The sequence below is a fragment of the Oncorhynchus nerka genome, linkage group LG1 (assembly GCF_034236695.1).
Source record: "Oncorhynchus nerka isolate Pitt River linkage group LG1, Oner_Uvic_2.0, whole genome shotgun sequence".
NCBI classification, from domain to species: Eukaryota; Metazoa; Chordata; class Actinopteri; order Salmoniformes; family Salmonidae; genus Oncorhynchus; species Oncorhynchus nerka.
Genome location: NC_088396.1, coordinates 9,403,733 through 9,428,991, shown reverse-complemented (window position 1 = coordinate 9,428,991; position 25,259 = coordinate 9,403,733). Strand labels below are relative to the sequence as shown.

At 42.2% G+C, this 25,259-nt stretch overlaps 1 protein-coding gene across 3 annotated transcripts in view; it reads left to right on the top strand.

The window, feature by feature from the left end:
* traf3ip1 (TNF receptor-associated factor 3 interacting protein 1) overlaps window positions 1–24,908 on the top strand; it is a 48,504-nt gene extending 23,596 nt beyond the window's left edge. For all 3 annotated transcript variants that reach the window (XM_029670490.2, XM_029670395.2, XM_029670312.2), the window contains 5 exons: window positions 704–842; window positions 2,405–2,441; window positions 2,595–2,671; window positions 17,511–17,734; window positions 17,890–24,908. In XM_029670490.2, coding sequence (XP_029526350.1) covers window positions 704–842; window positions 2,405–2,441; window positions 2,595–2,671; window positions 17,511–17,734; window positions 17,890–18,055 — 643 coding nt within the window. In that variant the 3' untranslated portion in view covers window positions 18,056–24,908. The remainder of the gene's footprint in view (window positions 1–703; window positions 843–2,404; window positions 2,442–2,594; window positions 2,672–17,510; window positions 17,735–17,889) is intronic.
* The last annotated feature ends 351 nt before the right edge of the window (window positions 24,909–25,259 follow it).

Below are 25,259 nucleotides of genomic sequence, written 5' to 3'. Positions count from 1 at the left end.
TCAAAATGTATGATTTAGCGAAAACATGTAGATTTAGGACTCACGTCAGCTCTATTCCATGACATTTCTATCTGCAAAGTTTCACAATGTTTAGCAACTGAACCCGGGCCCGAGAAAATTATACAGTGGGGCAAAAAAGTATTTAGTCAGCCACCAATTGTGCAAGTTCTCCCACTTAAAAAGATGAGAGGCCTGTAATTTTCATCATAGGTACACTTCAACTATGACCGACAAAATGAGAGAGAAAAATTCCAGAAAATCACATTGTAGGATTTTTAATGAATGAATTTGCAAATGATGGAGTGTGACTGTTTGAGGTTGTGGACAGGTGTCTTTTATACTGATAACAAGTTCAAACAGGTGCCATTAATACAGGTAACGAGTGGAGGACAGAGGAGCCTCTTAAAAAAGAAGTTACAGGTCTGTGAGAGCCAGAAATCTTGCTTGTTTGTAGGTGACCAAATACTTATTTTCCACCATAATTTGCAAATAAATTCATTAAAAATCCTACAATGTGATTTTCTGGATTTTTTTTCTCATTTTGTCTGTCATAGTTGAAGTGCACCTATGATGAAAATTACAGGCCTCTCTCATCTTTTTAAGTGGGAGAACTTGCACAATTGGTGGCTGACTAAATACTTTTTTGCCCCACTGTATGTGCTTTGCTCCATTGCCCCCTCTAAGCCCTATGTGTGTGTTGCAGGCTGACCAGTGCCAAGCCCCCGGCAGCTGTCATAATGGAGGGGAAGAAGCTCTCTGAGGATGAGGAGGAGGATGAAGATGAGCAGTTTGTGGTGCAGGAGGCTGCCCCTCCTCCCCCCGACATGCCCGACATGGAGATGGTGAGGGAGCACATACAGTTGAAGTCGGAAGTTTACTTACATTTAAACTCCGTTTTTCGTAATTCCTGACATTTAATCCGAGTACAAATTCCCTGTCTTAGGTCAGTTAGGATCACCACTTTATTTTAAGAATGTGAAATGTCAGAAAAGTAGGAGAGAGAGTAATTTATTTCAGCTTTTATTTCTTTCATCACATTCGCAGTGGGTCAGAAGTTTACATACACTCAATATGTATTTGGTAGCATTGCCTTTAAATTGCTTAACTTGGGTCAAACGTTTCGGCCATTTGGGACCAAGCTTTAACTTCCTGACTGTCTTGAGATGTTGCTTCAATATATCCACATAATTTTCCAGACTCATGATGCCATCTATTTTGTGAAGTGCACCAGTCCCTCCTGCAGCAAAGCACCCCCACAACATGATGCTGCCACCCCCGTGCTTCACAGTTGGGATGGTGTTCTTCTGCTTGCAAGCTTCCCCATTTTTTCTCCAAACATAACGATGGTCATTATGGCCAAACAGTTCTATTTTTGTTTCATCAGACCAGAGGACATTACTCCAAAAAGTGCGATCTTTGTCCTCATGTGCAGTTGCAAACCGTAGTCTGGCTTTTTTATGGCGGTTTTGGAGCAGTGGCTTCTTCCTTGCTGAGCGGCCTTCTAGGTTATGTTGATATAGGACTCGTTTTAATGTGGTTATAGATACTTTTGTACCTGTTTCCTCCAGCATCTTCACAAGGTCCTTTGTTGTTGTTCTGGAATTGATTTGCACTTTTCGCACCAAAGTACGTTTGTCTCTAGGAGACAGAATGCCTCTCCTTCCTGAGTGGAATGAAGTCTGCGTGGTCCCATGGTGTTTATACTTGCGTACTATTGTTTGTACAGATGAAGGTGGTACCTTCAGGTGTTTGCAAATTGCTCCCAAGGATGAACCAGACTTGTGGAGGTATACATTTTTTCTGAGGTCTTGGCTGATTTCTTTTGATTTTCCCATGATGTCAAGCAAAGAGGCACTGAGTTTGGAGGTAGGCCTTGAAATACATCCACAGGTACACCTCCAATTGACTCAAATTATGTCAATTAGCCTATCAGAAGCTTCTAAAGCCATGACATCATTTTCTGGAATTATCCAAGCTGTTTAAAGGCACAGACAACTTAGTGTATGTCAACTTCTGACCCACTGGAATTATAAGTGAAATAATCTGTCTGTAAACAATTGTTGGAAAAATGACTTGTGTCATGCACAAAGTAGATGTCCTAACCGACATGCCAAACTATAGTTTGTTAACAAGAAATTTGTGGAGTGGTTGAAATACACTTAGGTTGGAGTCATTAAAACTCGTATCTAAACTTCTGTTACGTTATGAAAAATAGATTTGAGAATGCCATACCTCTATTAGTTTTTGCACATCCAGGTCCAAGCTCTCATGGTTCAATGTTGGAAGTGAAACATATAGAAACATATTTCAGGCCCTAAAATGGATAACTATTATAAGTTGCAACCAAGAGAAGAGGGCATCAGCATATTTTTTATTGTTTCCACCACTATTTTGTTCTCTACAGGATCCTTCAGTGGGACTTCAAGGCGATGAGAAGCATGGTAAGCAATTTTACAAGCCAAACAATCACTTCATTTGATCTTGTAGGTGCTAAGAATTCTAGTACGTATTTCTACAACTTGGTTTATATCAATTGGGACTGTAAATTACCAACCTGCACCTTGTTAAAACTCCTGCACCTTGTTTATCCACAGGTGGGCTGGTGAAAAAAATCCTTGAAACCAAGAAAGACTTTGAAACATCACCATCATCTCCAAAGTCCAAAGACCAGGTAAGATGTAGTGATCTTGATCTCCACTAGAGGACAATGCAATGACGCCATAACGACTGACAACTCTCATTCCTCTCCTGTGACTCAGTTCTAGATGTTTCCGTATCTCTCAATCAGCGTACAAACTGTTATTTCTGTAAATTCAGTACCTTAGGGATGTGGGGTTACAAAACCGAAAGCATACAGTCTATTAGCTAAAGAAAGCATATCGCAAATGGAGTGAAGTGTAATTGCACAAACCTATTGAAAATCTTGATCACTTCAGTGGAGCTCGAGAAACAACAACATAAAGTGGGTTGATTGCATCAGCGAGATGTCTCAACCCTTTGTGTACTAATTTAATGCACTCGTTTCACATTTTGTGTTTTGTAAGTGTTATTGGCTGAGAAAGTGTTGCGAAAAGCTATCTAAATTAGACTTATCTAGCGCCATGTCACAACAACCAGTTTGAAAGTATATAGATATATTTATTTTTCCCATACTGACCGAATTGTATAATTTATAATGGAAAATGGATTTGAATGAGCTGCATCCATTTAAAGGCCCAGTGCAGTAAAAATGTTTACTTGAAGTGAGTACAGACTTAACTGAATGAACAACTGAAATGAAAATGCAAATTTGAAAGTTTAGTAAATAGTTTGAGAGATGGCCTTGTCTCCAATAAATGGCCCCCATAGCCAGATGCCGGGATGGCAGGTATCCCTATGCTGGGCAGCTGGCATCGAAACTCACCAGCTGGGAGAAAGAGGTTTTGATGACAGCCTTGAGGTGGACGGTCGGCGATGATAGTTTGCTGTAAGACGCAAGTGAGAGTAATGAGGGGTAAGCCATCATTTAAATACATCACAAGATGTATGCCCATTAGTGAATAGAGAGCAAGGTGATTGCCCATAGCAGTGGCGGTCGATGCCGTTTAAGATGAGGGCGGATGACTTTTTAATTTTTTATTATTATTATTATTATTATATATATTTTTATTTTATTTTTTCTATTATGAGCATGGCCTTATTTCTATTACAGCATATTGGATCACTGTCATTCATATTCCATTCACCCAGCTCAATTTAGCTACATGATGCTCAAATTTTCCCTACACCCATCATCAGGTTTCCAAAACCTACCCTATGAATTAAAGTTTACAACAGGTCACGAGAAAAAGTTTAATAATCAAGGATGACCGTGCCATTCAATACCGCCTTGCACACTCTTGCCTGCATCTATCTGATCTAGGGTGTAATCATTAGTCCAACAGTTGCAAATGAGAGTTTCTATTGGACAAATTCAGATATGTTTATCCCTTTTTGGTTCTGTTTGCTTCCGTTTTTAAGAAACGTTTTTCAACAGAGTCGGCTCAGAATGAATACACCCCTGATCACACTCAAACACAGCTCACTTTCATAGCAGCCACATATAAACAGCATGATCACATAATTCCTTCTCGCCTCTACGCGCTTTCCTCCTCTCACTTTTTCACTTCGCTTGTGGACTTCAGTGTACAACAAACTTTCCAAGCCAAACCTTCATATCATAACCTTTAACTGCTACAAACAGCCTGCATCGTTGTCACCATATTAGCTAACGTCATAGTCAACATGGCTACTAGAATCCTTTCAGTAATAGATTCATTCTCTGATCATTTGATTGGGTGGACAACATATCAGTTCATGCTGCACGAGCTCTGATAGGTTGGAGGGCGTCCTCCAAAAGTTGTCATAATTGCTGTGTATGTCTATGGAAGGGGGTGAGAACCAGGAGCCTCCTAGGTTTTGTATTGAAGTCAATGTAAGCATTTCACTGTAAGTTCTACACCTGTTGTATTTGGCGCATGTGACAAATAACATTTGATTTTACAGAGTGCTGGCGAGGCTACTGTAGACCTTCATTGCGAAACAATGCATTATTTGGTGACGTGAATACATTTTGTATAGTTTTATCTAAAAAGCATAACTTTTCGAGTGTTTCACTTTTTTTTTTTTTATGAAATTCACTGATGGTCTTCCCCTTCCTCCTCTGCAGAGACTCCACTGGCCCATAGGTTGTTTAACAAGCGTGGTGAAGTTGCATTATTCAGCTGTGCTCATTGGCGATTAATAGGGTAATAGGTAACTGACATTCTGCACGTGGCTAATTGACAGTAAAGGATGGAAGAGTGACATGACGCTGTGCTGTTGATGAGAAGATTTGTACACATCACAGACACAAATTCCAGCTGTGATAAAGGGTGCAATGCGAGTTATTTTGTAGTCCGAGGATAAGCTTTCAGGCCAGCCTTACTGATTTGAACATAAGTTAAAGCAGTGGTTTACTATTTCTGAAGACCATCTCTATTTTTGATGTAAATGGCATGTTATAGAAGGGTGCAGATACTACTTTTGTTTTTGAGAAACTTACCCCAGCTGTGATGGGCTTCGTCATTGCTCGCTGTGCACTGTGGAGGCAACCAAAAGACATGAACAAAAGCTCCAAAAACACCCAAATATAGTGGGTCTGAAATTGACACCCTTGGTACAAAAAGTATTTTAAAAATACTGAGCTATATTGAATGCTAAATTTATTTGAGAAATTGTTATTTTATACTAATACGATTGCTCAGAGAAAATCGAGCTCTTTGGTCATGCACACCTATAGTAGGTTTGGTGTTGAAATGAGAATGCATGAGCAGATAATAACCCCATACTTACTGTAAAATATGGTGGTGGATCTTTGTTATGGAGCTATTTTGCTTCCACTGTTCCTAGGGCCCTTGTTAAGGTCAACGGCATCATGAACTTTACCCAGTACCAGGATATTTTAGCCAAAAACCTTGTTGCCTCTGCCAGGAGGCTGAAACTTGGCCGCTAGTTGATCTTCCAGCAAGACAACCCCAAACACACCTAAAAATGTCCAAAGACATGCTTAATTGGCCACAACATCAACCTTCTGCAATGCCAATCTCTGTCTCCTGACCTGAAAACCATTGAAATCCTGTGGTTTAAATTGACGAGGTCAGTCCATGAGGGCAGATGAAGGATTTCAAGTATCTGGAAGGATTCTGAAAGGGGGATTGGTCTAAGATCCTTCCCAATGTGTTCTCCAATCCCATAAAACATTTTAGAAAAAGTCTGTGTTATACTCGGAAGGTGAAAGGCATTGTAAAAAGGGGTGTCAAATAATGTGAGAAATAAATATATTACTTGTTAAATTTCGTTCTCTGAGCAATTGTATTAGTATAAAATATATTTTTTTTAAACGGAGCATACAATATACATTGAGTGTACTAAACATTAGGCACACCTTCCTAATATTGAGTTGCACACGTTTGCCCTCACAACAACCTCAATTCGTCGGGGCATAGACTACAAGCTGTCAAAAGCATTCCAGGGATGCTGGCCCATGTTCACTTCAATGCTTCCTACAGTTTTGTCCTTTGGGTGGTGAACCATTCGTAATACACACGGGAAACTGTTGAGCGTGAAAAACCTAGCAGCGTTACAGTTCTTGACACACTCAAACCACTGCGTCTGGCACCTACTACCGTACCCGGTTCAAAGGCACTTACATATTTTGTCTTGCCCATTCACCATCTGAATGGTACACATACACAATCCATGTCTCAATTGTCTTAAGGCTTAAAAATCCATCTTTAACCTGTCTCCTTCCCTTCATCTATACCAGTGTTCACCAACTGGTCGATCTCCAAGGGAATCCTAGTTGATCACCAAACATTTCTGTAAAAACAACAAGTCCTAGTGCTGGGACGGCAAAGTGTTCCCATTTTTAAACCATTTCATGAGTCTGAAGGTAGCACTCTGCCTACAGGGTAGGCCCGGAGAGCAAATCAAGTGCACCTATTGACCTAGTGCTAGCCAATCAGATAGCTCAGATCAGTGTCTGCACAGTTTCCTCGAGCCAAAGACTGTACAAAAAAAATTTAAAAGCATTGAACGCACAGCAAAGTTGCTACTGTGAGATTTTCAAAACTTTTAAAACCATGACTAGACTCAACATTTACAGCAAAGAGCTTCTGTTTTTATGAGTAAGTTCCTGTTTACGTTGTTATTCAGCACTGTCAACACTTTTATACGCCATAGAATGGGCCTTCTCCTTACTTCCACTCAAGCTACAACCAGCACTGCAGCTGCAATGAATGACTATAGCAAAGTGCTCCGATAAGCTTACGCTGTTATTATTAGGTACTTGGGTCTTTTTTAATATCAAGGAATATTTCACTTTCTCTGGTCATAGGAGTAACAGCGTGAGGCAGAAATGATGCAGTGCGAGTTTCGCCATCAGCTGAAAGACTGTGTCCTCTTCGCTCGGAGAGAGAGCGGCGGGACGGTGAGTCGAGGGAGAGGCTGCCTCGCCGCTGCTCCCTCCCTCCCCTCAGACTGGCCATCAGATGCAGAACATCAGTCCAGTAAAAAGCTAAATATGCTCAGTCAACTGTGCCTCACAAGTAATCAACAAAGTATCTATTACCAGTGTGATCAAATACAGTAACACACTTTAAAAAAATATTATTTCAAAATGGTCTGAGAACAACATTGGCAGGGAATAGCCAGTCATGCTGTATTGGGCTTATAGTCTACTGCACATACTTCATTGCTACAGAACTGTTTTTAATTGGTTAATGTCGCATAGGCTTACGTTTTTTAAGTGATGTTAAAAAGAAATCTGAGCGGTAGATCTCGACTTGCAATTTGACTCAGAAAAGGTTGGTGAACACTGATTTTGAAGTGGATGTAACCGGTGACATAAATACGGGATCATAGCTTTCACATGTATTCACCTGGTCAGTGTATGTCATGGAAAGAGCAGGTGTTCCTATTGTTTTGTACATTCAGTGTAGCTCAGTATTTGAATGATTGAATACGGTCATTTTTGCTTTTTCAACGGTGTTAATCATTTCAGATCCCACCATACGTCCTTTTAGAAACAAACACCTTCTCAGTACAGCGATGTAGGTCTTTCTATGTTGTACACGTGAAATTGTGTCATTCCAAACTTAATCCGCAACGTTATGTTCCATTTTTGTGCGACTCTAGAGGTTTCTTCTACCAGCTGTGCTGCACAGGCTACACAGAGAAGCAGCACAGCTGTTAGAGGGGTAAGTTGCTCGAGTTGCATAAAATTGAAGTTCGGAATGACACAATGTCATGTGTACAACATCTAAAGACCTACATCGCTACACTGAGAGAGAGTGTCTGTTTCTAAGCTGACATATTTGGGTGTTTTGGAGCTTTTGTTCATGTCTTTTGGTCACAGCACAGTGCACAGCGAGGAAGCCTTTTGCGGCTGGGATAGGGTTCTCAAAAACAAGTGAAATCACAAAGTGTTTGCACCCTTCTATAACATGCCATTTAAATCATTTTTAGATTTAATAGTAAACCACTCCTTTAACTACATTGCATGCCCATTGTGGGGTAATTTAAGAGTCTTCCCTGGAAATAAATCCTCCTTTTGGGGGCACACTGCATCCCACTACCTTGTCCTCCTGCCCTACCGCTCCCTGTGCTTCAACCATAAACTGTTGTCTCCACATTTCATAATGGATAGGCTTTTCATTACTTCGAACATGACTTCCAGTCTGACGTAACGTATTGCTACCCCTCATCTGTTCCCCTGAGCGTGTTTATTGGCCAACGAGAGCTCTCACAGCCACTATTTGTATAGTGAATCGGTGTGAAGGCCTCTTGTCCATGCTCCAGCGACGTGGGTTGTACGACTCGGCCTGTTTTGGGTGGTCCTTTCTGCCCAAGCGAGCTGCTTCCTCCGCTCTCTGCCCAGCTGACCACCCGACTCTGATGGATGCTGTGTTTTCGCCCGTCACTCATGCAGAAAGGCCCTGTCTACCCCCCTTTTCCCAGCCCTCACCCATCCCTCTTCTCCGGCGAGGTCGTCTGTCCCAGGCCAGCTGCTGGTGAGCGGGAAACGGGAAAAACCAGCGCTCTCATCTCCATAGTGTGTGCCAGGCTCTGTCCGGCGTTCCAGCTCCGTCATGGGTTTAGCTCGTAGAGACTCAACAGCAGACAGAGCAGATGGAGCCCCCCATTCCCAGCTGGTCTTCGGATGGACGGCTCCCCCATCCTACACCCACCCCAATACTTCAGATTGCACTGCGGCCCCCTTGTAGTTTTTATTTTTAAATAATCCAACTGAATTTCCCTTTTTCGAGGTGGGGGGTTATAGGTAGCGCATAGCGTGGATCGTACGAATAGACATGCATTCTATTCAGACTGCACAACCCCCCCCCAGGGTTATCCTAATTGCAGCCTTGGGATTCCAGGTTCATTGTTATAAGGCATCTAATGGGGGGCTGTGTATTGTCCCAATGAAAGGTATGTCTACTCGTACGGGCCAAACTTTGCACTACCTAACCCCCCCCCATCGACATTGCTTGCCTTGTCAGCTGTATAAAGGACTATAATGGTTTCCTTCCTGACATGATAGGGTTGAGGGTCAGTGTAATAGAGACGTTGCTCTCTTGTAATCACGGCAGAAAATGGTGGGTTAAAAAATGTAAATATTGAGCTTCCCCCGTCCCCTGGTGTGACAGGTCTGAAATTACAGTGGGCTGTGGATTCATTCTTAAACGCTGACGTTTATCACCCTGATCAGGTATGATGTTATTACCCTAACTTTTAGGGAAATAGGAACTTCATAACTTCTCTAGACATGTTTTTTTTTTTTTTTTTCGTGAATCAGCTTTGCTATTGTTATTGCCAATGCTTTTTCAGAACATGGCTGAACTGCTGTAAATCAAAGGGCTTTTGGAGCAGTTAAGGCGCTTGTGTTTTGCCATATCCCGCCACACAAAGTGCACCATAGAAGAATTTGCTGTATATTTATGGGGACGACCTTCCCCATGACCTTGCAGAACACTTGTATATTATTGTAGGATACTTCTCGGAGGCCGTCTTTCTATTTAGACAGACTCGGGCCCTCGTAGCAGCTGCGTTTTCATAAGATTGTTTTCGTACCCTCTCCCTTTTCTTACCCCATCAAATTAGCCTTGATGAAGGTTTGCAATGTATAAATAAACGTGGCACACAAATGGATGGCTGTTGAGTGAGAGTCACGGAGGAGAAATGCCAGAATACTCTACAGAATCGTCAGGAAAATAAATAGACCTCTCCCCACCAGGCCTGTGTCTTCGTAAACATTCACCTTTTTTTTGTGGAAACGTAAGGAAACGACCCGGCTGAATTCCATTAGCCATATTGCCCTTGTAAGTGCAGCATTTTGAAATTCCTGTGGAATGGGAAAAGGTTTCTGAGAAATACCTTTTCTGAACCTCGGAGATTGGACTCCAATGCAGACCATGTCGTTGCAGGTGTTATTTTTCTCAAGCCGCTTTGATCACGTCAAACGATTCCAGCCACATAACCTTAACTTATCAGCTTCAACCTTTGTGACATAGCCTCCATAGTTTAATCAAGCCCTTTTCTCTGTCCGCAGTCTTTTCTAGGGGGAGGTGAGGTTCCCCTTTGTACTCCTGGGTCCAGGGCAGGGAGCTCAGTTGTGGCCCCTTAGGGGGCTACACACTGACCCTAGCATCCTGTAACCCCCCCCTTGCCCTTAACCTCACTCATCACCTCACTGACTCCCAGCTATTTTTATGATCTTGCTGGACATTTGGACGATGTCTTTTTTACCCGAAAAATAGGAAACCCCTGAACAACACTGGACTTATCGTCATGGTATAATACCTAGCTTTTTGGCCCCCACCGCTGACACCCTCTCTGGGGACACATTTCAAGACCCTTGGAGGTGGTTGGGTCTCATACAGTGGTGTTGTGCTTTTTTTTTAGGTACCTGAGCTCAATTTTCTCAAGGAAAGTTGGTACCGACATGTAGCCTATTGTATAATATCATTTTTTTTATATATATAGTACCAGTCAAAAGTTTGGACACATCTACTCATTCAAGGGTTTTTCTTTATTTTTTTACCATTTTCTACATTGTATAATATAATAGTTAAAACATCAAAACTATGAAATAACATATGGAATCATGTAGTAACCAAAACAATGTTAAATCAAAATAATATTTTAGATTCTTCAAAGTAGCCATCCTTTGCTCTGATGACAGCTTTGCACAATCTTGGCATTCTCTCAACCAGATTCACCTGGAATGTTTTTCCAACAGTCTTGGAGTTCCCACATATGCTGAGCACTTGTTGGATGCTTTCCTTCACTCTGCGGTCCAACTCCTCCCAAACCATCTCAATTGGATTGAGGTCAGGTGATTAAGGAGGCAAGGTCATCTGATGCAGCACTCCATCACTCTCCTTCTTGGTCAAATAGTCCTTACACAGCCTGGAGGTCTGTTGGGTCATTGTCCTGTTAAAAAACAAATGATAGTCACTCTGAGTGCAAACCAGATGAGATAGCGTATTGCTGCAGAATGCTGTGGTAGCCATGCTGGTTAAGTTAGCCTTGAATTCTAAATGAATCGCAGACCATGTCACCAGCAAAGCACCATCACACCACCTCCGCCATGCTTCACAGTGGGTACTACACCTGCGGAGATCATCCGTTCACCTACACTGCGTCTCACGAAGACACAGTGGTTGGAACCAAAAATATCAAATTTGGACTTATCAGATCACAGGATAGGTTTCCACCAGTTTAATGTCCATTGCTCGTGTTTCTTGGCCAAAGCAAGTCTCTTCTTCTTATTGGTGTTCTTTTAGTAGTGGTTTCTTTGCAGCAATTTGACCATGAAGGCCTGATTCATTCAGTCTTCTCTGAACAGTTGATGTTGAGATGTGTCTGGTACTTGAACTCTGCAAAGCATTTATTTGGGCTGTAATTTCTGAGGCTCGTAACTCCTCTAATGAACTTATCCTCTCCAGCAGAGGTAACTCTGGGTCTTCCTTTCCTGTGGCGGTCCTCATGAGAGCCAGTTTCATCATAGCGCTTGATGGTTGTTGTGACTGCACTTGAAGAAACTTTTTAAAGATCTTGAAAAACCCTTGAATGAGTAGGTGTGTCAAATGTGGATGTTTTTTTTTTTATATATAGAAGTGGGGATGAAGGAAATAAGACAAGACAAGGAAATCCTGTTGAGACTACTGAGACCATGGTAGAAATCTGAGGAAACACACGTTTACCTGACCACTGTCGCTGGAAATGTTTAATTTGTCATATAACCTAAGTATGTCATGCCGCTCGTTGTTACACTGTTGTTGTGTGCGGTTTATACATTTGTCGCCTGATAATTGAGGTTGATGAAGTGGCTAATTACATCATTATGAAAGCTGATACGCCGCTCTGAAACTGTCCAGCAGTGGCTAAATTAATGTTTCTTTAATTAATGACGCCCAAGAGGTTGGTCTCTAACAGGTTTCACGCATGCAACCCATTCTTCTTGTCAAAAGCTTTACTTTGAAGACTGTTATTCTCCCACCCCCTCTCACCAGCTCCTTATTACCACTTCATAAATCATGTGCTTTGCATGCATTTCTCATTAACCAAATTAGGCATGAGAGGGTTTGGATGAATTCCACATTGTAGCTTAGCAGCCTGCACTGCAGCCAGGCCAGCAGGTCTGTGAGAAGTTTTGATCTGAAGCCCCGGCATGAGACTAGAGGCCCATCAAACCCGGTTTCCAGTTTCAGGTTTGGATTGATATACTCAGCAACACATTGTTTACAACATGAAACCCGAGGTGACTGAGTAGTTACTTTGCAAGATTGCAATGCATGACATATCCCTGACAACCCCTTACCTGTATGGATTGACTAGGGGCTCCTAGGAAAGAAACCATAGAAAGGGAATTGATGCGCAGCGGTCCAAGGTCTCTGCTGGGAGCCACCTGTTCCCAGGAAGGATCGCCGGCTCGGATCTCCACGGCCAACAGGGCTGGATGAGCTAATAGGAAAACCTGCCCCCCCCCCCAAATAAATATTGTTCTTGGGTCGGGGTGAAAAATAGAAAAAGGAGCGCGCTGAGCCCAACTAGAGGCCCCTATAAAGGGCTGATTTATGCTCGCCTGGACAGAGTGCACCACGCAGAACAGGGACTAGTTTTTCTTTTTGTTCTGTTTTCCTGAATTTCCGAGGGGGTCAGGCTGTGCAAGAGGACAGTAAACAGAGCGTAGGCCGGCTGGGCTTCCGCGGTGCTGCACCACAGCCGGCGGGCCGAATGAGCCGTGGCGTGTTTGTGTAGCCGCCGTGTTCACGGGGCCGAGGGGAAAGCCACCCACATTGCGGACGACCATTAGACATTTCAATCCTTGCACACTTTGCAAACCACAGAGGGAGGGGGGAGACTAGGCGGCCTGTCAGGCATTTTTGCTGGTTTCCTAGAGCAAAGGCAGCAGAGTTGAAGTTTGAAGTGTTTTTTTGTATAGTTAAGTTCTATGTAGTTTAGTGTGTTTTTAAGCTGTAATTATTGAGTTAGCATGTAATAGCGCTCAACATTTAAGTTTTGCTAACCTACCCGGCCTAACACCCAGTCTACATGACAGTTGGTCTGTTTTGAAGGGGAAGTTGTTGGGGAGTTTACACTGTCATGTAGCGGGAGTAGGATTTCTATGGCCCCGTAAAAGCAGGTGTTTCCATCTGGAGGCCAGAATGACACAAATTGGCCCAAAAGTTAAACTTGAAAGGGTGATAAGTGCAGTAGTTGTTACTGAATACTGTAGTAAAATAACTTCACTGCCACAGCCTGTTACTAAAATAAACAAGGGTTTAAGTCCACAGGAGTGCGGGTGGGTGCCGTCTAGTGTGTGTGTGTGCGCGTCTGCAGTCCCACACACACACACACATCGACCTGCAGACCCAGCTGAGTAAACATCCCTGGCCTTCACTGTGCCAAGGGGAGCCCCTTCACTCTCCTCTCCTCCCCTCCCAACTTGAAGCTGTGGGGTGGCTGGGGCATAGCAGAGCAGGACCCCCCAACCACATGCTATACAGAGGAGGCCTTCAGCTAGTCCCCCCACATTAGCCAGCACAATTCAGCCACGCGTTTGATCCTTATATACACAGCCTAGGTTTGTATAATTCCTGCCTAGCATTTTTTTTGCCTTGAAATCCTAAACCACTAAATGCAGCCCTGCGTCTGGCTCCGTTCATTTGATACTTTTTGCTGGCCAGGGTAGAATACCTTAAGGTTTATGTGATTCGGTCGAAGTAGCCTCTCTGGTAGAGAGGAGTGTGTGTACGCGTGCAGGTGTGCGGCAGAGAGGTAGAGAATTCATTATGGACATCCAAAACATATGAAGAGTTGCTTCGCAGACCATAATGTTATCCCTATGCATTGCCCTTCCTGGGACAATAAAGACTTGCTTAACTTGGTCTCAGAAATTCTGGGAAACATCAAGCAGTAGCAGGGTTTTCTCTCTTTCCACGGCCACCCTACGTACTTCAAAGTCCAAGATCATCACCATCAATCTTTGGTTCTCTCCATCCCTCCAGCCATCCTTCCCCTCTCTCACAGATGTGAATTTTCCAGAATTATTCAACAATTCCTGCTTATCGAAGACGTCTCCATTCACATGTAATTGAAACTGACCTATCCCTAGCCTAAATCCAGATTATCCCAATTACAGGAATAATTTGATATTTAACTCATTTGTGGTCGTAGCTGGATTTATGCAATTGTCATGTAAACACCTTACTCTGCTTATCTTAATTTGCATGAGGTCAAATTTAAAACACCTGGTTTTCTGTGCATTCTTTCACATTTTTAGGAAATGTAAACACATGAATTGGCGATCCAGCGGTGTATTTGATCTGCGCATGTGCGCACCGGTAGCGCAAGCCTCTCTCTTTAGCATGAGTGAAGTGAGTTCGGAACAACTGAATGTATGCGTCTTAGAAATCTACTGAACAAAAATATAAATGCAACATGCAACAATTTCAAAGATATGACTGAGTTACAGTTCATCTGAGGAAATCAGTCAATCGAAATACATTCATTAGGACCTCATCTATGGATTTCACATGACTGGGAGTACAGCTACAACAGTGGTAGGCCTGATCAACGACGAAACATCCTATAGGGAGGAGGTCAGAGACCTGGGCAGGTGGTGCCAGAATAACAACCTATCCCTCAACGTAACCAAGACTAAGGAGATGATTCTCATCGACGAGGCTGTAGTGGAGCAGGTTGAGAGCTTCAAGTTCCTTGGTGTCCACATCAACAACAAACTAGAATGGTCCAAACACACCAAGACAGTTGTGAGAGGGCACGACAAAGCCTATTCCCCTTCAGGAAACTAAAAAGATTTGGCATGGGTCCTGAGATCCTCAAAAGGTTCTACAGCTGCAACATCGAGAGCATCCTGACCGGTTGCATCACTGCCTGGTACGGCAATTGCTCGGCCTCCGACCGCAAGGCACTACAGAGGGTAGTGCGTACGGCCCAGTACATCATTGGGGCAAAGCTGCCTGCCATCCAAGACCTCTACACCAGGCAGTGTCAGACGAAGGCCCTAACAATTGTCTAAGACCCCAGCCACCCCAGTCAGACTGTTCTCTCTACTACCGCATGGCAAGCGGTACCGCTTGTCTAGGACAAAAAGGGTTCTCAACAGTTTTTACCCCCAAGCCCTAAGACACCTTACTATTTGCATTGTGTGCCTCCTCCCAACCTCTCTTTTACACTGCTGCTACTCTCTGTTTATTATATATGAACAGTCACTTTAACTATACATTCATGTACATACTACCTCAATTGGCCCGACCGACCAGTGCTCCCGCACATTGGCTATCTGCATTGTGTCCCACCACCCGCCAACCCCTCTTTTACGCTACTGCTACTCTCTGTTCATCATATATGCATAGTCACTTTAACATTTACATTTAAGTCATTTAGCAGACGCTCATATCCAGAGCGACTTACAAATTGGTGCGTTCACCTTAAGACATCCAGTGGAACAGCCACTTTACAATAGTGCATCTAAATCTTTTAAGGGGGGGGGGGGTGAGAAGGATTACTTTATCCTATCCTAGGTATTCCTGAAAGAGGTGGGGTTTCAGGTGTCTCCGGAAGGTGGTGATTGACTCCGCTGTCCTGGCGTCGTGAGGGAGTTTGTTCCACCATTGGGGGGCCAGAGCAGCGAACAGTTTTGACTGGGCTGCGCGGGAACTGTACTTCCTCAGTGGTAGGGAGGCGAGCAGGCCAGAGGTGGATGAACGCAGTGCCCTTGTTTGGGTGTAGGGCCTGATCAGAGCCTGGAGGTACTGAGGTGCCGTTCCCCTCACAGCTCCGTAGGCAAGCACCATGGTCTTGTAGCGGATGCGAGCTTCAACTGGAAGCCAGCGGAGAGAGCGGAGGAGCGTGGTGACGTGAGAGAACATGGGAAGGTTGAACACCAGACGGGCTGCGGCGTTCTGGATGAGTTGTAGGGGTTTAATGGCACAGGCAGGGAGCCCAGCCAACAGCGAGTTGCAGTAATCCAGACGGGAGATGACAAGTGCCTGGATTAGGACCTGCGCTGCTTCCTGTGTGAGGCAGGGTCGTACTCTGCGGATGTTAACCATACCTACATGTACATACTACCTCAATAAGCCTGACTAACCGGTGTCTGTATATAGCCTTGCTACTGTTCAAATGTCTTTTTACTGTTGTTTTATTTCTTTACTTACACACACACATACCTCTTTTTTTTTCGCACTATTGGTTAGAGCCTGTAAGTAAGCATTTCACTGTAAGGTCTATGGTGGACCAGAATGGTGGAACAAACTCCCTCACGACGCCAAGACAGCGGAGTCAATCACCACCTTCCGGAGACACCTGAAACCCCACCTCTTTAAGGAATACCTAGGATAGGATAAAGTAATCCTTCTCACCCCCCCCCCCCCCCCCCCCCTTAAAAGACCTAGATGCACTATTGTAAAGTGGCTGTTCCACTGGATGTCATAAGGTGAAAGCACCAATTTGTAAGTCGCTCTGGATAAGAGCGTCTGCTAAATGACTTAAATGTAAATGTAAATGTCTACACCTGTTGTATTTGGCGCACGTGACAAATAAACTTTAATTTGATTGGATATGTATATGTTGGTCACAGATACCTTAAAAAACAATGGGCCTCACAAATGGGCTCAGGATCTCGTCACGGTATTTTTGTGCATTCAAATTGCCATCGACAAAATGCAATTGTATTTGTTGTCCGTAGCTTATGACTGTCCATACCATAACGCCACCTCAACCATGGGGCACTCGTTCACATCAGTAAACCACTCGCCCACGCTGACGCCATACACATGGTCTGCGGTTGCAAAGCCGGTTGTATGTACTACCAAATTTTCTAAAACGACATTGGAGAGGACTTGTGGTAGAAAAATTAACATTCAATTCTTTGGCAACAGCGCTGGTGGACATTCCTGCAGTCAGCATGCCAATTGCACGCTCCCTTATAACTTGAGACATCTGTGGCATTGTATTGTGTGACAAAACTGCACATTTTTAGAGTGGCCTTTTATTGTCCCCAGCACCTGAGTAATGATCATGCTGTTTAATCAGCTTCTTGACGTGCCACACCTGTCAGGCGGATTTATTATCTTGGTAAAGGAGAAATGCTCACTAACAGGGATGTAAACAAATGTGGTATTTTATTTCAGTTTATTTGCATTTATCAGAGTGCTATGAGGTAGCCTTATTTCAGATGTGTCCATGTAAACAGGATTATTGGGGAAATCGTTATTCTTCCAAAGCATGTAACCTTCTGAATCAAATTATTCTATTAAATTATCCACAATAATCACATTTATTGTGTGCATGTAACCGTACTCTATGTTGTAGTAAAAATCTCTCTTGGCTTCTCTCCTCCATCACTCAATCCATCCCTCCTTCTCTCCATCCATCTCCCCTATCTATCCATCCATCCTTCCCTTCATCCCTTTCTCTAGACACAAAGCCTGGTGTCGGAGGCGGCCAGGAAGAAGGAGAGGGAGCTGGTGTCCAGGGAGATCGAACGGCTGCGCTCGTCCATCCAGACGGTGTGCCGCAGCACCCTGCCCCTGGGCAAGATCATGGACTACATCCAGGAGGACATGGACGCCATGCAGAACGAGCTGCACACCTGGAGGAGGGAGAACAAGGAGCATGCGCAGGCCCTGCTGCAGGAACAGAGGTTAGAAGGCAACACACACTTTACACACTAAAGCCTGGAGGGAGAACAAGGAAAACACACAGGCCCTGCTGCAGCAACAGATGTAGAAAACCCACAACCCATTCATACACACACACAGGACTGACATTACATTTTGTGGTGTGTGTCATTTCCAGAGTGACGGACAACGCCGTGGAGCCTCTGAAGGCCGAGCTAGCCGAGCTGGAGCAGCTGATCAAGGAGCAGCAGGACAAGATCTGCGCTGTCAAGTCCAACGTCCTGAAGAACGAGGATAAGATCCAGAAGATGGTGACCAGCATCAACTTCTCCTCGCGAACATGAGGGGGAGCCAAGGTCCAAATAAAGGGGTTCGCTCCCTTAAAAAAAATAAGTGTTTGGGTGAGCCTGGGTTCTTACTTAGTCTGGTAACATCCGAAATGATAGAGGCCTCAACTGCACTTTCATTCCTTGTCATCAATGTTCCCTCTAAACTTGCGCGTGTGCGTGGGCCCGCACTTCCTCCAGGACTGCAGTGCAGAAGAAATGCCATGCTGCGCAGAGACGCAAGAGATTGAACTTCACTGAGTTCACCCCATTAGTTTGCACTATATAGATCGATGTTTTTTCTGTGATCAAATCAACATGAAATGAGCCCCTTTTCAATGCAACAAACCAAAACAAATCTAACTTTGCAAGATTGAGTCTGTGATGTTGCTGTAGGCAGAGCCAGAGCGCAACGGAGTAGAATTCTATTGGCAGGGGTAGCCCACTAGCGGTCTTTCAATCACCCATGAGTTAATGCCTTTTCAGATCAGAGCGCAGAGCATGTGTACATTTGTTGATATTCTTTGCTAGTTAGTGAGTTGTTAGCCCAGTTATAGATAAGTATAGGTCAGCCATGGGTTGTTACTGCTTCCTACAAGAGCACAAAACATGTAGGATACATTTCAAGCTGTCTTTGAAAAGCCAGTCAGGTGAAAAGCTTACATCTTAATTAAAGGGGCGGTATTGTATTTTGAGACGTGCTTGAATATGCAAATAAGCCAATATGCAGAGCGGTAGCCTACATTGTCTAATTCTCTCTATGGTAATAATAATTAGTTGTATTTTATAAAGTGTTTCTTGCATCATGCAACACAATACAATGCCATTTGCAATCATCTATTTGGCCCATGGCGTTAGAGACCAAGTAAAAAATTATAAATTAATATCAAGTCTTTTATAATGTTTTTTTAATATTTTTTTTATATAAGTCTCATGCAATGTAGGCCTGCATTGAACACCACATATAGGCTACTGTAGTAGGCTATATCATTGAAATCAAAAGCTATTTCCATGTGAAAATGTTATGGGATTTGCTCCATTGGTTTTGCTGGTAGGCCTACATTATTTTCAAATTCCACAATAGCCATTGGCTACTGTCAAACTGTAAGGGTACAGCCTCCGAGTTCATTGTAAACGTGCACCGGAAGTTGCACAAAATTCTCACAATGTTCAAGTTTCCGCTCACAAAACCAAAAATTTGCTCAGTGCCCCCAAACAATGGAGGGAACGTTGGTTGTCATGTCATGATGAGAAAAAAACGCCCCGCTTTTATCACCCCCTCTCTTTTCATGGTGCCTTTGTGGAACGCACACACACACACACACACACACTAACTGACTGGTTGTGGAGAGGGTTTGTATTCAACCCCCTAGGGAGAGAGACACACTTGTGTTAATTTGTTAGTGCTCATCCACTTTATGGTGATTGACATACCTTTACATGTTTTTATTAGTTTCTCATTTTTCGACATTACATACTGTATGCATAGAATAAGGCTTGACTTGAATCTGTATATACAGTACCAGTCAACTTTGGACACCTACTCATTCAAGGGTTTTTATTTGTACTATATTCTACATTGTAGAATAGTAGTGAAGACATCAAAAATATGAAATAGCACATGGAATCATGTAGTAACCAGAAAAGTGTTTGCCGTGATGATAGTTTTGCACACTTTTGGCATTCTCTCACCCAGCTTCATGACGTAGTCACCTGGGATGCATTTTAAATTAACAGGTGTGCCTTGTTTAAAAGTTACTTTGTGGAGTTTCTTTCCTTGATGCTTTTGAGCCAATCAGTTGTGTTGTGACAAGGTAGGGATGGTATACAGAAGATAGCCCTATTTGGTAAAATAACAAGTCCATATTATGGCAAGAACAGCTCAAATAAGCAAAGAGAAACGATAGCCCATCATTACATTAAGACATGAAGGTCAGTCAATCTGGAAAATTTCAAGATCTTTAAAAGTTTCTTTAAGTGCGGTCTCAAAAACCATCAAGCGCTATGATGAAACTTGCTCTCATGAGGACCACCACAGAAAAGGAAGACACAGAGTTACCTCTGCTGCAGAGGATAAGTTCATTAGAGTTACCAGCCTCAGAAATTACAGCTCAAATAAATGCGTCAGAGTTCAAGTACCAGACACATCTCAACATTAATTGTTCAGAGAAGACTGCGTGAATCCGGCCTTCTAATTTGACAGCCGTGTCTTTGTGAGACGCAGAGTAGGTAAACGGAAGATCTCCGCATGTGTGGTTCCCACCGTGATCCATGGAGGAGGAGGTGTGATAGTGCTTTGCTGGTGACACTGTCTGATTTATTTATAATTGAAGGCACACTTAACCAACATGGCTACCACAGCATTCTGCAGCGATAGTCCCACTAAGCGCAAACCAGATGGGATATCATTTGTTATTCAACAGGACAATGACCCAACACAACTCCAGGCTGTGTAAGGACTATTTGACCAAGAAGGAGAGTGATGGAGTGCTGCATCAGATGACCTCGCCTCCTTAATCACCTGACCTCAACCAAATTGAGATGGTTTGGGAGGAGTTGGACTGCAGAGTGAAGGAAACAAGTGCTCAGCATATGTGGGAACTCCTTCAAGACTGTTGGAAAAACATTCCAGGTGAAGCTAGTTGAGCTAGTTGAGAGAATGCAAAGAGTGTACAAAGCTGTCATCAAGGCAAAGGATGGCTACTTTGAAGAATCTCAAATATAAAATATATTTAGATTTGTTTGAACTTTTTTTTGGTTACTACAGGATTCCATGTGTTATTTCATAGTTTTGATGTCTTCACTATTCTACAATGTAGAAAAATAAAGAAAAACCCTTGAATGAGTAGGTGTCCAAACTTTTGACTGGTACTGTATATATATATTTAAAAAATCCACATCCAACCATGTACATTTTATACGCACGTGTAATTTTTAAATATGTCTGTCAATTAACAATTCTGCTGTTCTTCAAAGCCTATAAAAAGCAATAGATCTGAGGTGTGTTTTAACGGGTAGGCAGTCGCGAGTAGGAGAAAACATGGCAGGAGGAACAAGACATGTTCCTCCTGGCAACCACTAGCCGTCGGCACCGTCGGCAAGAGAGCATGCTGACTTTTTTTTCTTTTTTTTACATGAGCATGTGTGTGCCTAAATTGAAAAATGTATACACACACAAAGAAATTTAGGAGCGCAATGAAAAATATTTGAGATATTAAAGCTAGAATCCTTCATTTTTCTAGGTGTACGTACTGGTGCTCCTAAATACTAATTCCAGGTTGCACAGCAAAACATTTTGGCTGACATTAGTTGTCAGTCATGTTTTTAGGATGACTATTTAAAATTCTGTAGATAATGTTCCAAAATTGCATGTGGAAACATATTGCGCTGTTTGTGATTTGGGAGTTCAAAACTTGATCGTTCTTTCATCTGAAATGGTTTTCAGAAAAACGTATAACCAATCTATCCCACCTAGTGAATATTACATGTTTTATGGAGTTTAATTTACATATTTTTTTAAATCTTTTTTAAAAATCTAAATGATTTGTAAAAATGAAACAATACTAAGGTGGTGAAATTGCCCTACAATATATACCACATGTACAATATAAACCACATGGTTAAAAAATGTAGAAAAAATGGGTCCACAGTTCAATTCCCGAACAACCCCACATTTTATAGTAACATGTTTATTTGTCCATGCTGAAAATAACTGTTTTTCGCCACACTTGTTTCACTTCCAAAGCAAACATGGTTACTTCAATTGGATAGAGATCCAAACTGTACACTTCTAACATTTACATAGTTAGTTATTTAACTTCTTACACAAGTGGAGACAAGTAAAACTGTGTACAGATTTTAATCCATAATTTATTATAGCAGGATTATTAGCTAGTAGGGTCGGGCGGTATCCAGATTTTCATATCCTCATGCCGTCCTCTCATCCCGGGATTTATAGTATTACCGGTTTAATACACAAGGGGTTACCAAAATACGCAGAAAAAGCACATTTGGGCGTCTACCAGAATGCTAACTAAATTTGCACAAGTAATAGCTCATTTCCTTGGAGGCTGCTAGTTAAATATGCTAAGGAATGCAAATAAATGAACTAATTGCAAAGACAAACAATCCAGCTCATGAAGTTATACATGTATACAGTTGAAGTCGGAAGTTTACATACACCTTAGCCAAATACATTTAAACTCGGTTTTTCACAATTCCTGACATTTAATCCTAGTAAAAAATTCCCTGTCTTAGGTCAGTTAGGATCACCACTTTATTTTATGAATGTGAAATGTCAGAATAATAGCAGATAATGATTTATTTCAACTTTTATTTCTTTCATCAAATTCCCAGTGGGTCAGAAGTTAAATGCATTCAATTAGTATTTGGTAGCATTGCCTTTAAATTGTTTAACTTGGGTCAAACGTTTCAGTAGCCTTCCACAAGCTTCCCACAATAAATTGGGTGAATTTTGGCCCATTCTTCCTGTCAGAGCTTGTGTAACTGAGTCAAGTTTGTAGGCCTCCTTGCTCGCACATGCTTTTTCAGTTCTGCCAACAAATTTTCTATAGGTCAGGGCTTTGTGATGGCCACTCCAATACCTTGACTTTGTTGTCCTTAAGCCATTTTGCCACAACTTTGGCAGTATGCTTGGGGTCATTGTCCATTTGGAAGACCCATTTGCAACCAAGCTTTAACTTCCTGACTGGTGTCTTGACATGTTTCTTCAAAATATCCACGTAATTTTCCACCTCATGATGCCATCTATTTTGTAAAGTGCACCAGTCCCTCCTGCAGCAAAGCACGCCCGCAACATGATGCTGCCACCCCCGTGCTTCACAGTTGGGGTAGTGTTCTTTGGCTTGCAAGCCTCTCCCTTTTCCCTCCGAACATAACAATTGTCATTTTGGCCAAACAGTTCTATTTTTGTTTCGTCAGACCTGAAGACATTTTTCCAAAAAGTACGATCTTTGTCCCCATGTGCAGTTGCAAACCATAGTCTGGCTTTTTTATGGCGGTTTTGGAGCAGTGGCTTCTTCCTTGCTGAGCAGCCTTTCAGGTTATGTCGATATAGGACTTGTTTTACTGTGGGTATAGATACTTTTGATTTGCACTTTTCGCAGCAAAGTACGTTCACCTCTAGGAGACAGAACACGTCTCCTTCCTGAGCGTTATGACGGCTGCGTGGTCCCATGGTGTTTATACTTGCGTACTATTGTTTGTACAGATAAACGTGGTACCTTCAGGCGTTTGAAAATTGGTTCATCCTTGGAAGCATACCTGTGGAGGTCTACAATTTTTTTTCTGAGATCTTGGCTGATTTCTTTGGATTTTCCCATGAAATCAAGCAAAGAGGTACTGATTTTGAAGGTAGGTCTTGAAATAATTTTCCAAGCTGTTTAAAGGCACAGTCAACTTAGTGTATGTAAACTTCTGACCCACTGGAATTGTGATACAGTGAAATAATCTGTCTGTAAACAATTGTTTAAAAGTCAAGTCAAAAATGACTTGTCATGTACAAAGTAGATGTCCTAACTGACTTGCCAAAACTATAGTTTGTTAACAAGAAATTTGTGGAGTGGTTGAAAAACTAGTTTTAATGACTCCAACCTATGTAAACTTCCGACTTCAAGTTTGTGTGTGTGTGTGTGGGGGGGGTGTGTTTAAAAATGTGTATATATAAAAATTATTTGAAAAACGTCATAAGTAGTTTCATCGGTATTGAAAAAACATCCCATGGCTATTTCCAAATACTCCGATACTGCCCAAGCCTATTAGCTAGCACATCAAGTGTACATGTTAACATTGGAATGCAAAAGAAGTAACACTTTAAAATAAGTTGCTCTAAACCTGTGTAGTAACGCTGTAATGACTTAAGTAACAGCATCAGGGTATACTAACATAGTGCTTGAGCAATTGAATCTAAAATGTTACTCCAAATTCAAAAGGCACTCACATCTGAGCAATCTTTTTTGCAGGTTCATGGTAACAGTTGGACAAGAGGGAAAAACCTCTTGTTCTCTCAAACAGAATCAGTGAACATGAAAGTTAATTCAGGAGAAACGACAGGGATTATCCAATCGCAGTACATTTTAATGAACGTATGACGTTTATACCTTTTTTTAGATTTTGTGGCATAGAGAAAGTTAAGATATCAGACAGGGGAGGTGGTATTAATAACACTGAGTAAAAGATCATGTTTGGGGATTTTCACCCTCCAGACATTATTTCCTTAAGGTCTTAATGTTGTGAATTTGAATATGAATTATGCCCCTATTTCAGATTACTCAGATTGTTTTTCTTGTACCCAAGGATTTATTGAAACTTGCTCGGTAGGTCAATGTCCTCGTTGTTGTGGTTTTACAGACATGTTCAATACGGCTTATTTACACACTTTATTCTAATATTTATGAAATGCATATGTTATATTTGGTAGCACTTATTTGTTTTTCCTTCGTCTCCAACCCCTTTCGATGCATGGAACGGATGTGGGTGGGGCTAGATTTACATAGGGGTACACTTTCTTTTTTTTTCTCACAAAAGCTCTGACGAAGACCGTGAGGCCGATACGTAAGCTTATTAAAGATCAGTGATACTATCAAGAGCAGTGTGCAATCTAAAGTGTTACTAAAATAATATACTGTACAAGGAATTGTTTTTACTGAATGTCCTGTAAAGCAAGGGCCCATTTCTGAACTCTTGTTTCTTTAAATTAGTTATTTCCATATATTTTTAAGATGTGACTGTTTACGCTAAACTGTACCATTCCCACAGTTGCTCTTTTAACTGTATATTATGTCTATCATAGTTCACAAATTAGTATAATTTTGTAGTGAAGTGAAATAAATGGTACATTTAAATAAAATAACTTTGTCCTTTTGATTTAGTTTTTTTATAAGTAGTAACTTATTGCACAACAATAAGCAAGGAGGGTCTGGGATTGAGTTTGGTTTAGGGAATACTGACTCTTTGCTTAATAACTGCTCTGGATATCTCACGTTGCATACTGAGCAGATGACAAATGATCAGAGTTTGTGTTTCTGACAGGTTCACCCAAAGTCCTCGTGGTGTCTGGCACGACCGAGTCACACTTGCAAGGAGACCCTCTCCTTTGAAGGCTGGCCCAATGTGACATAACTCAAAACATTTACATTTTCTTTAAAAAGCTCTGTATTATAACATCAGCCGCTTGACTGTTTTTTTTGGCAAGCCATAAAAC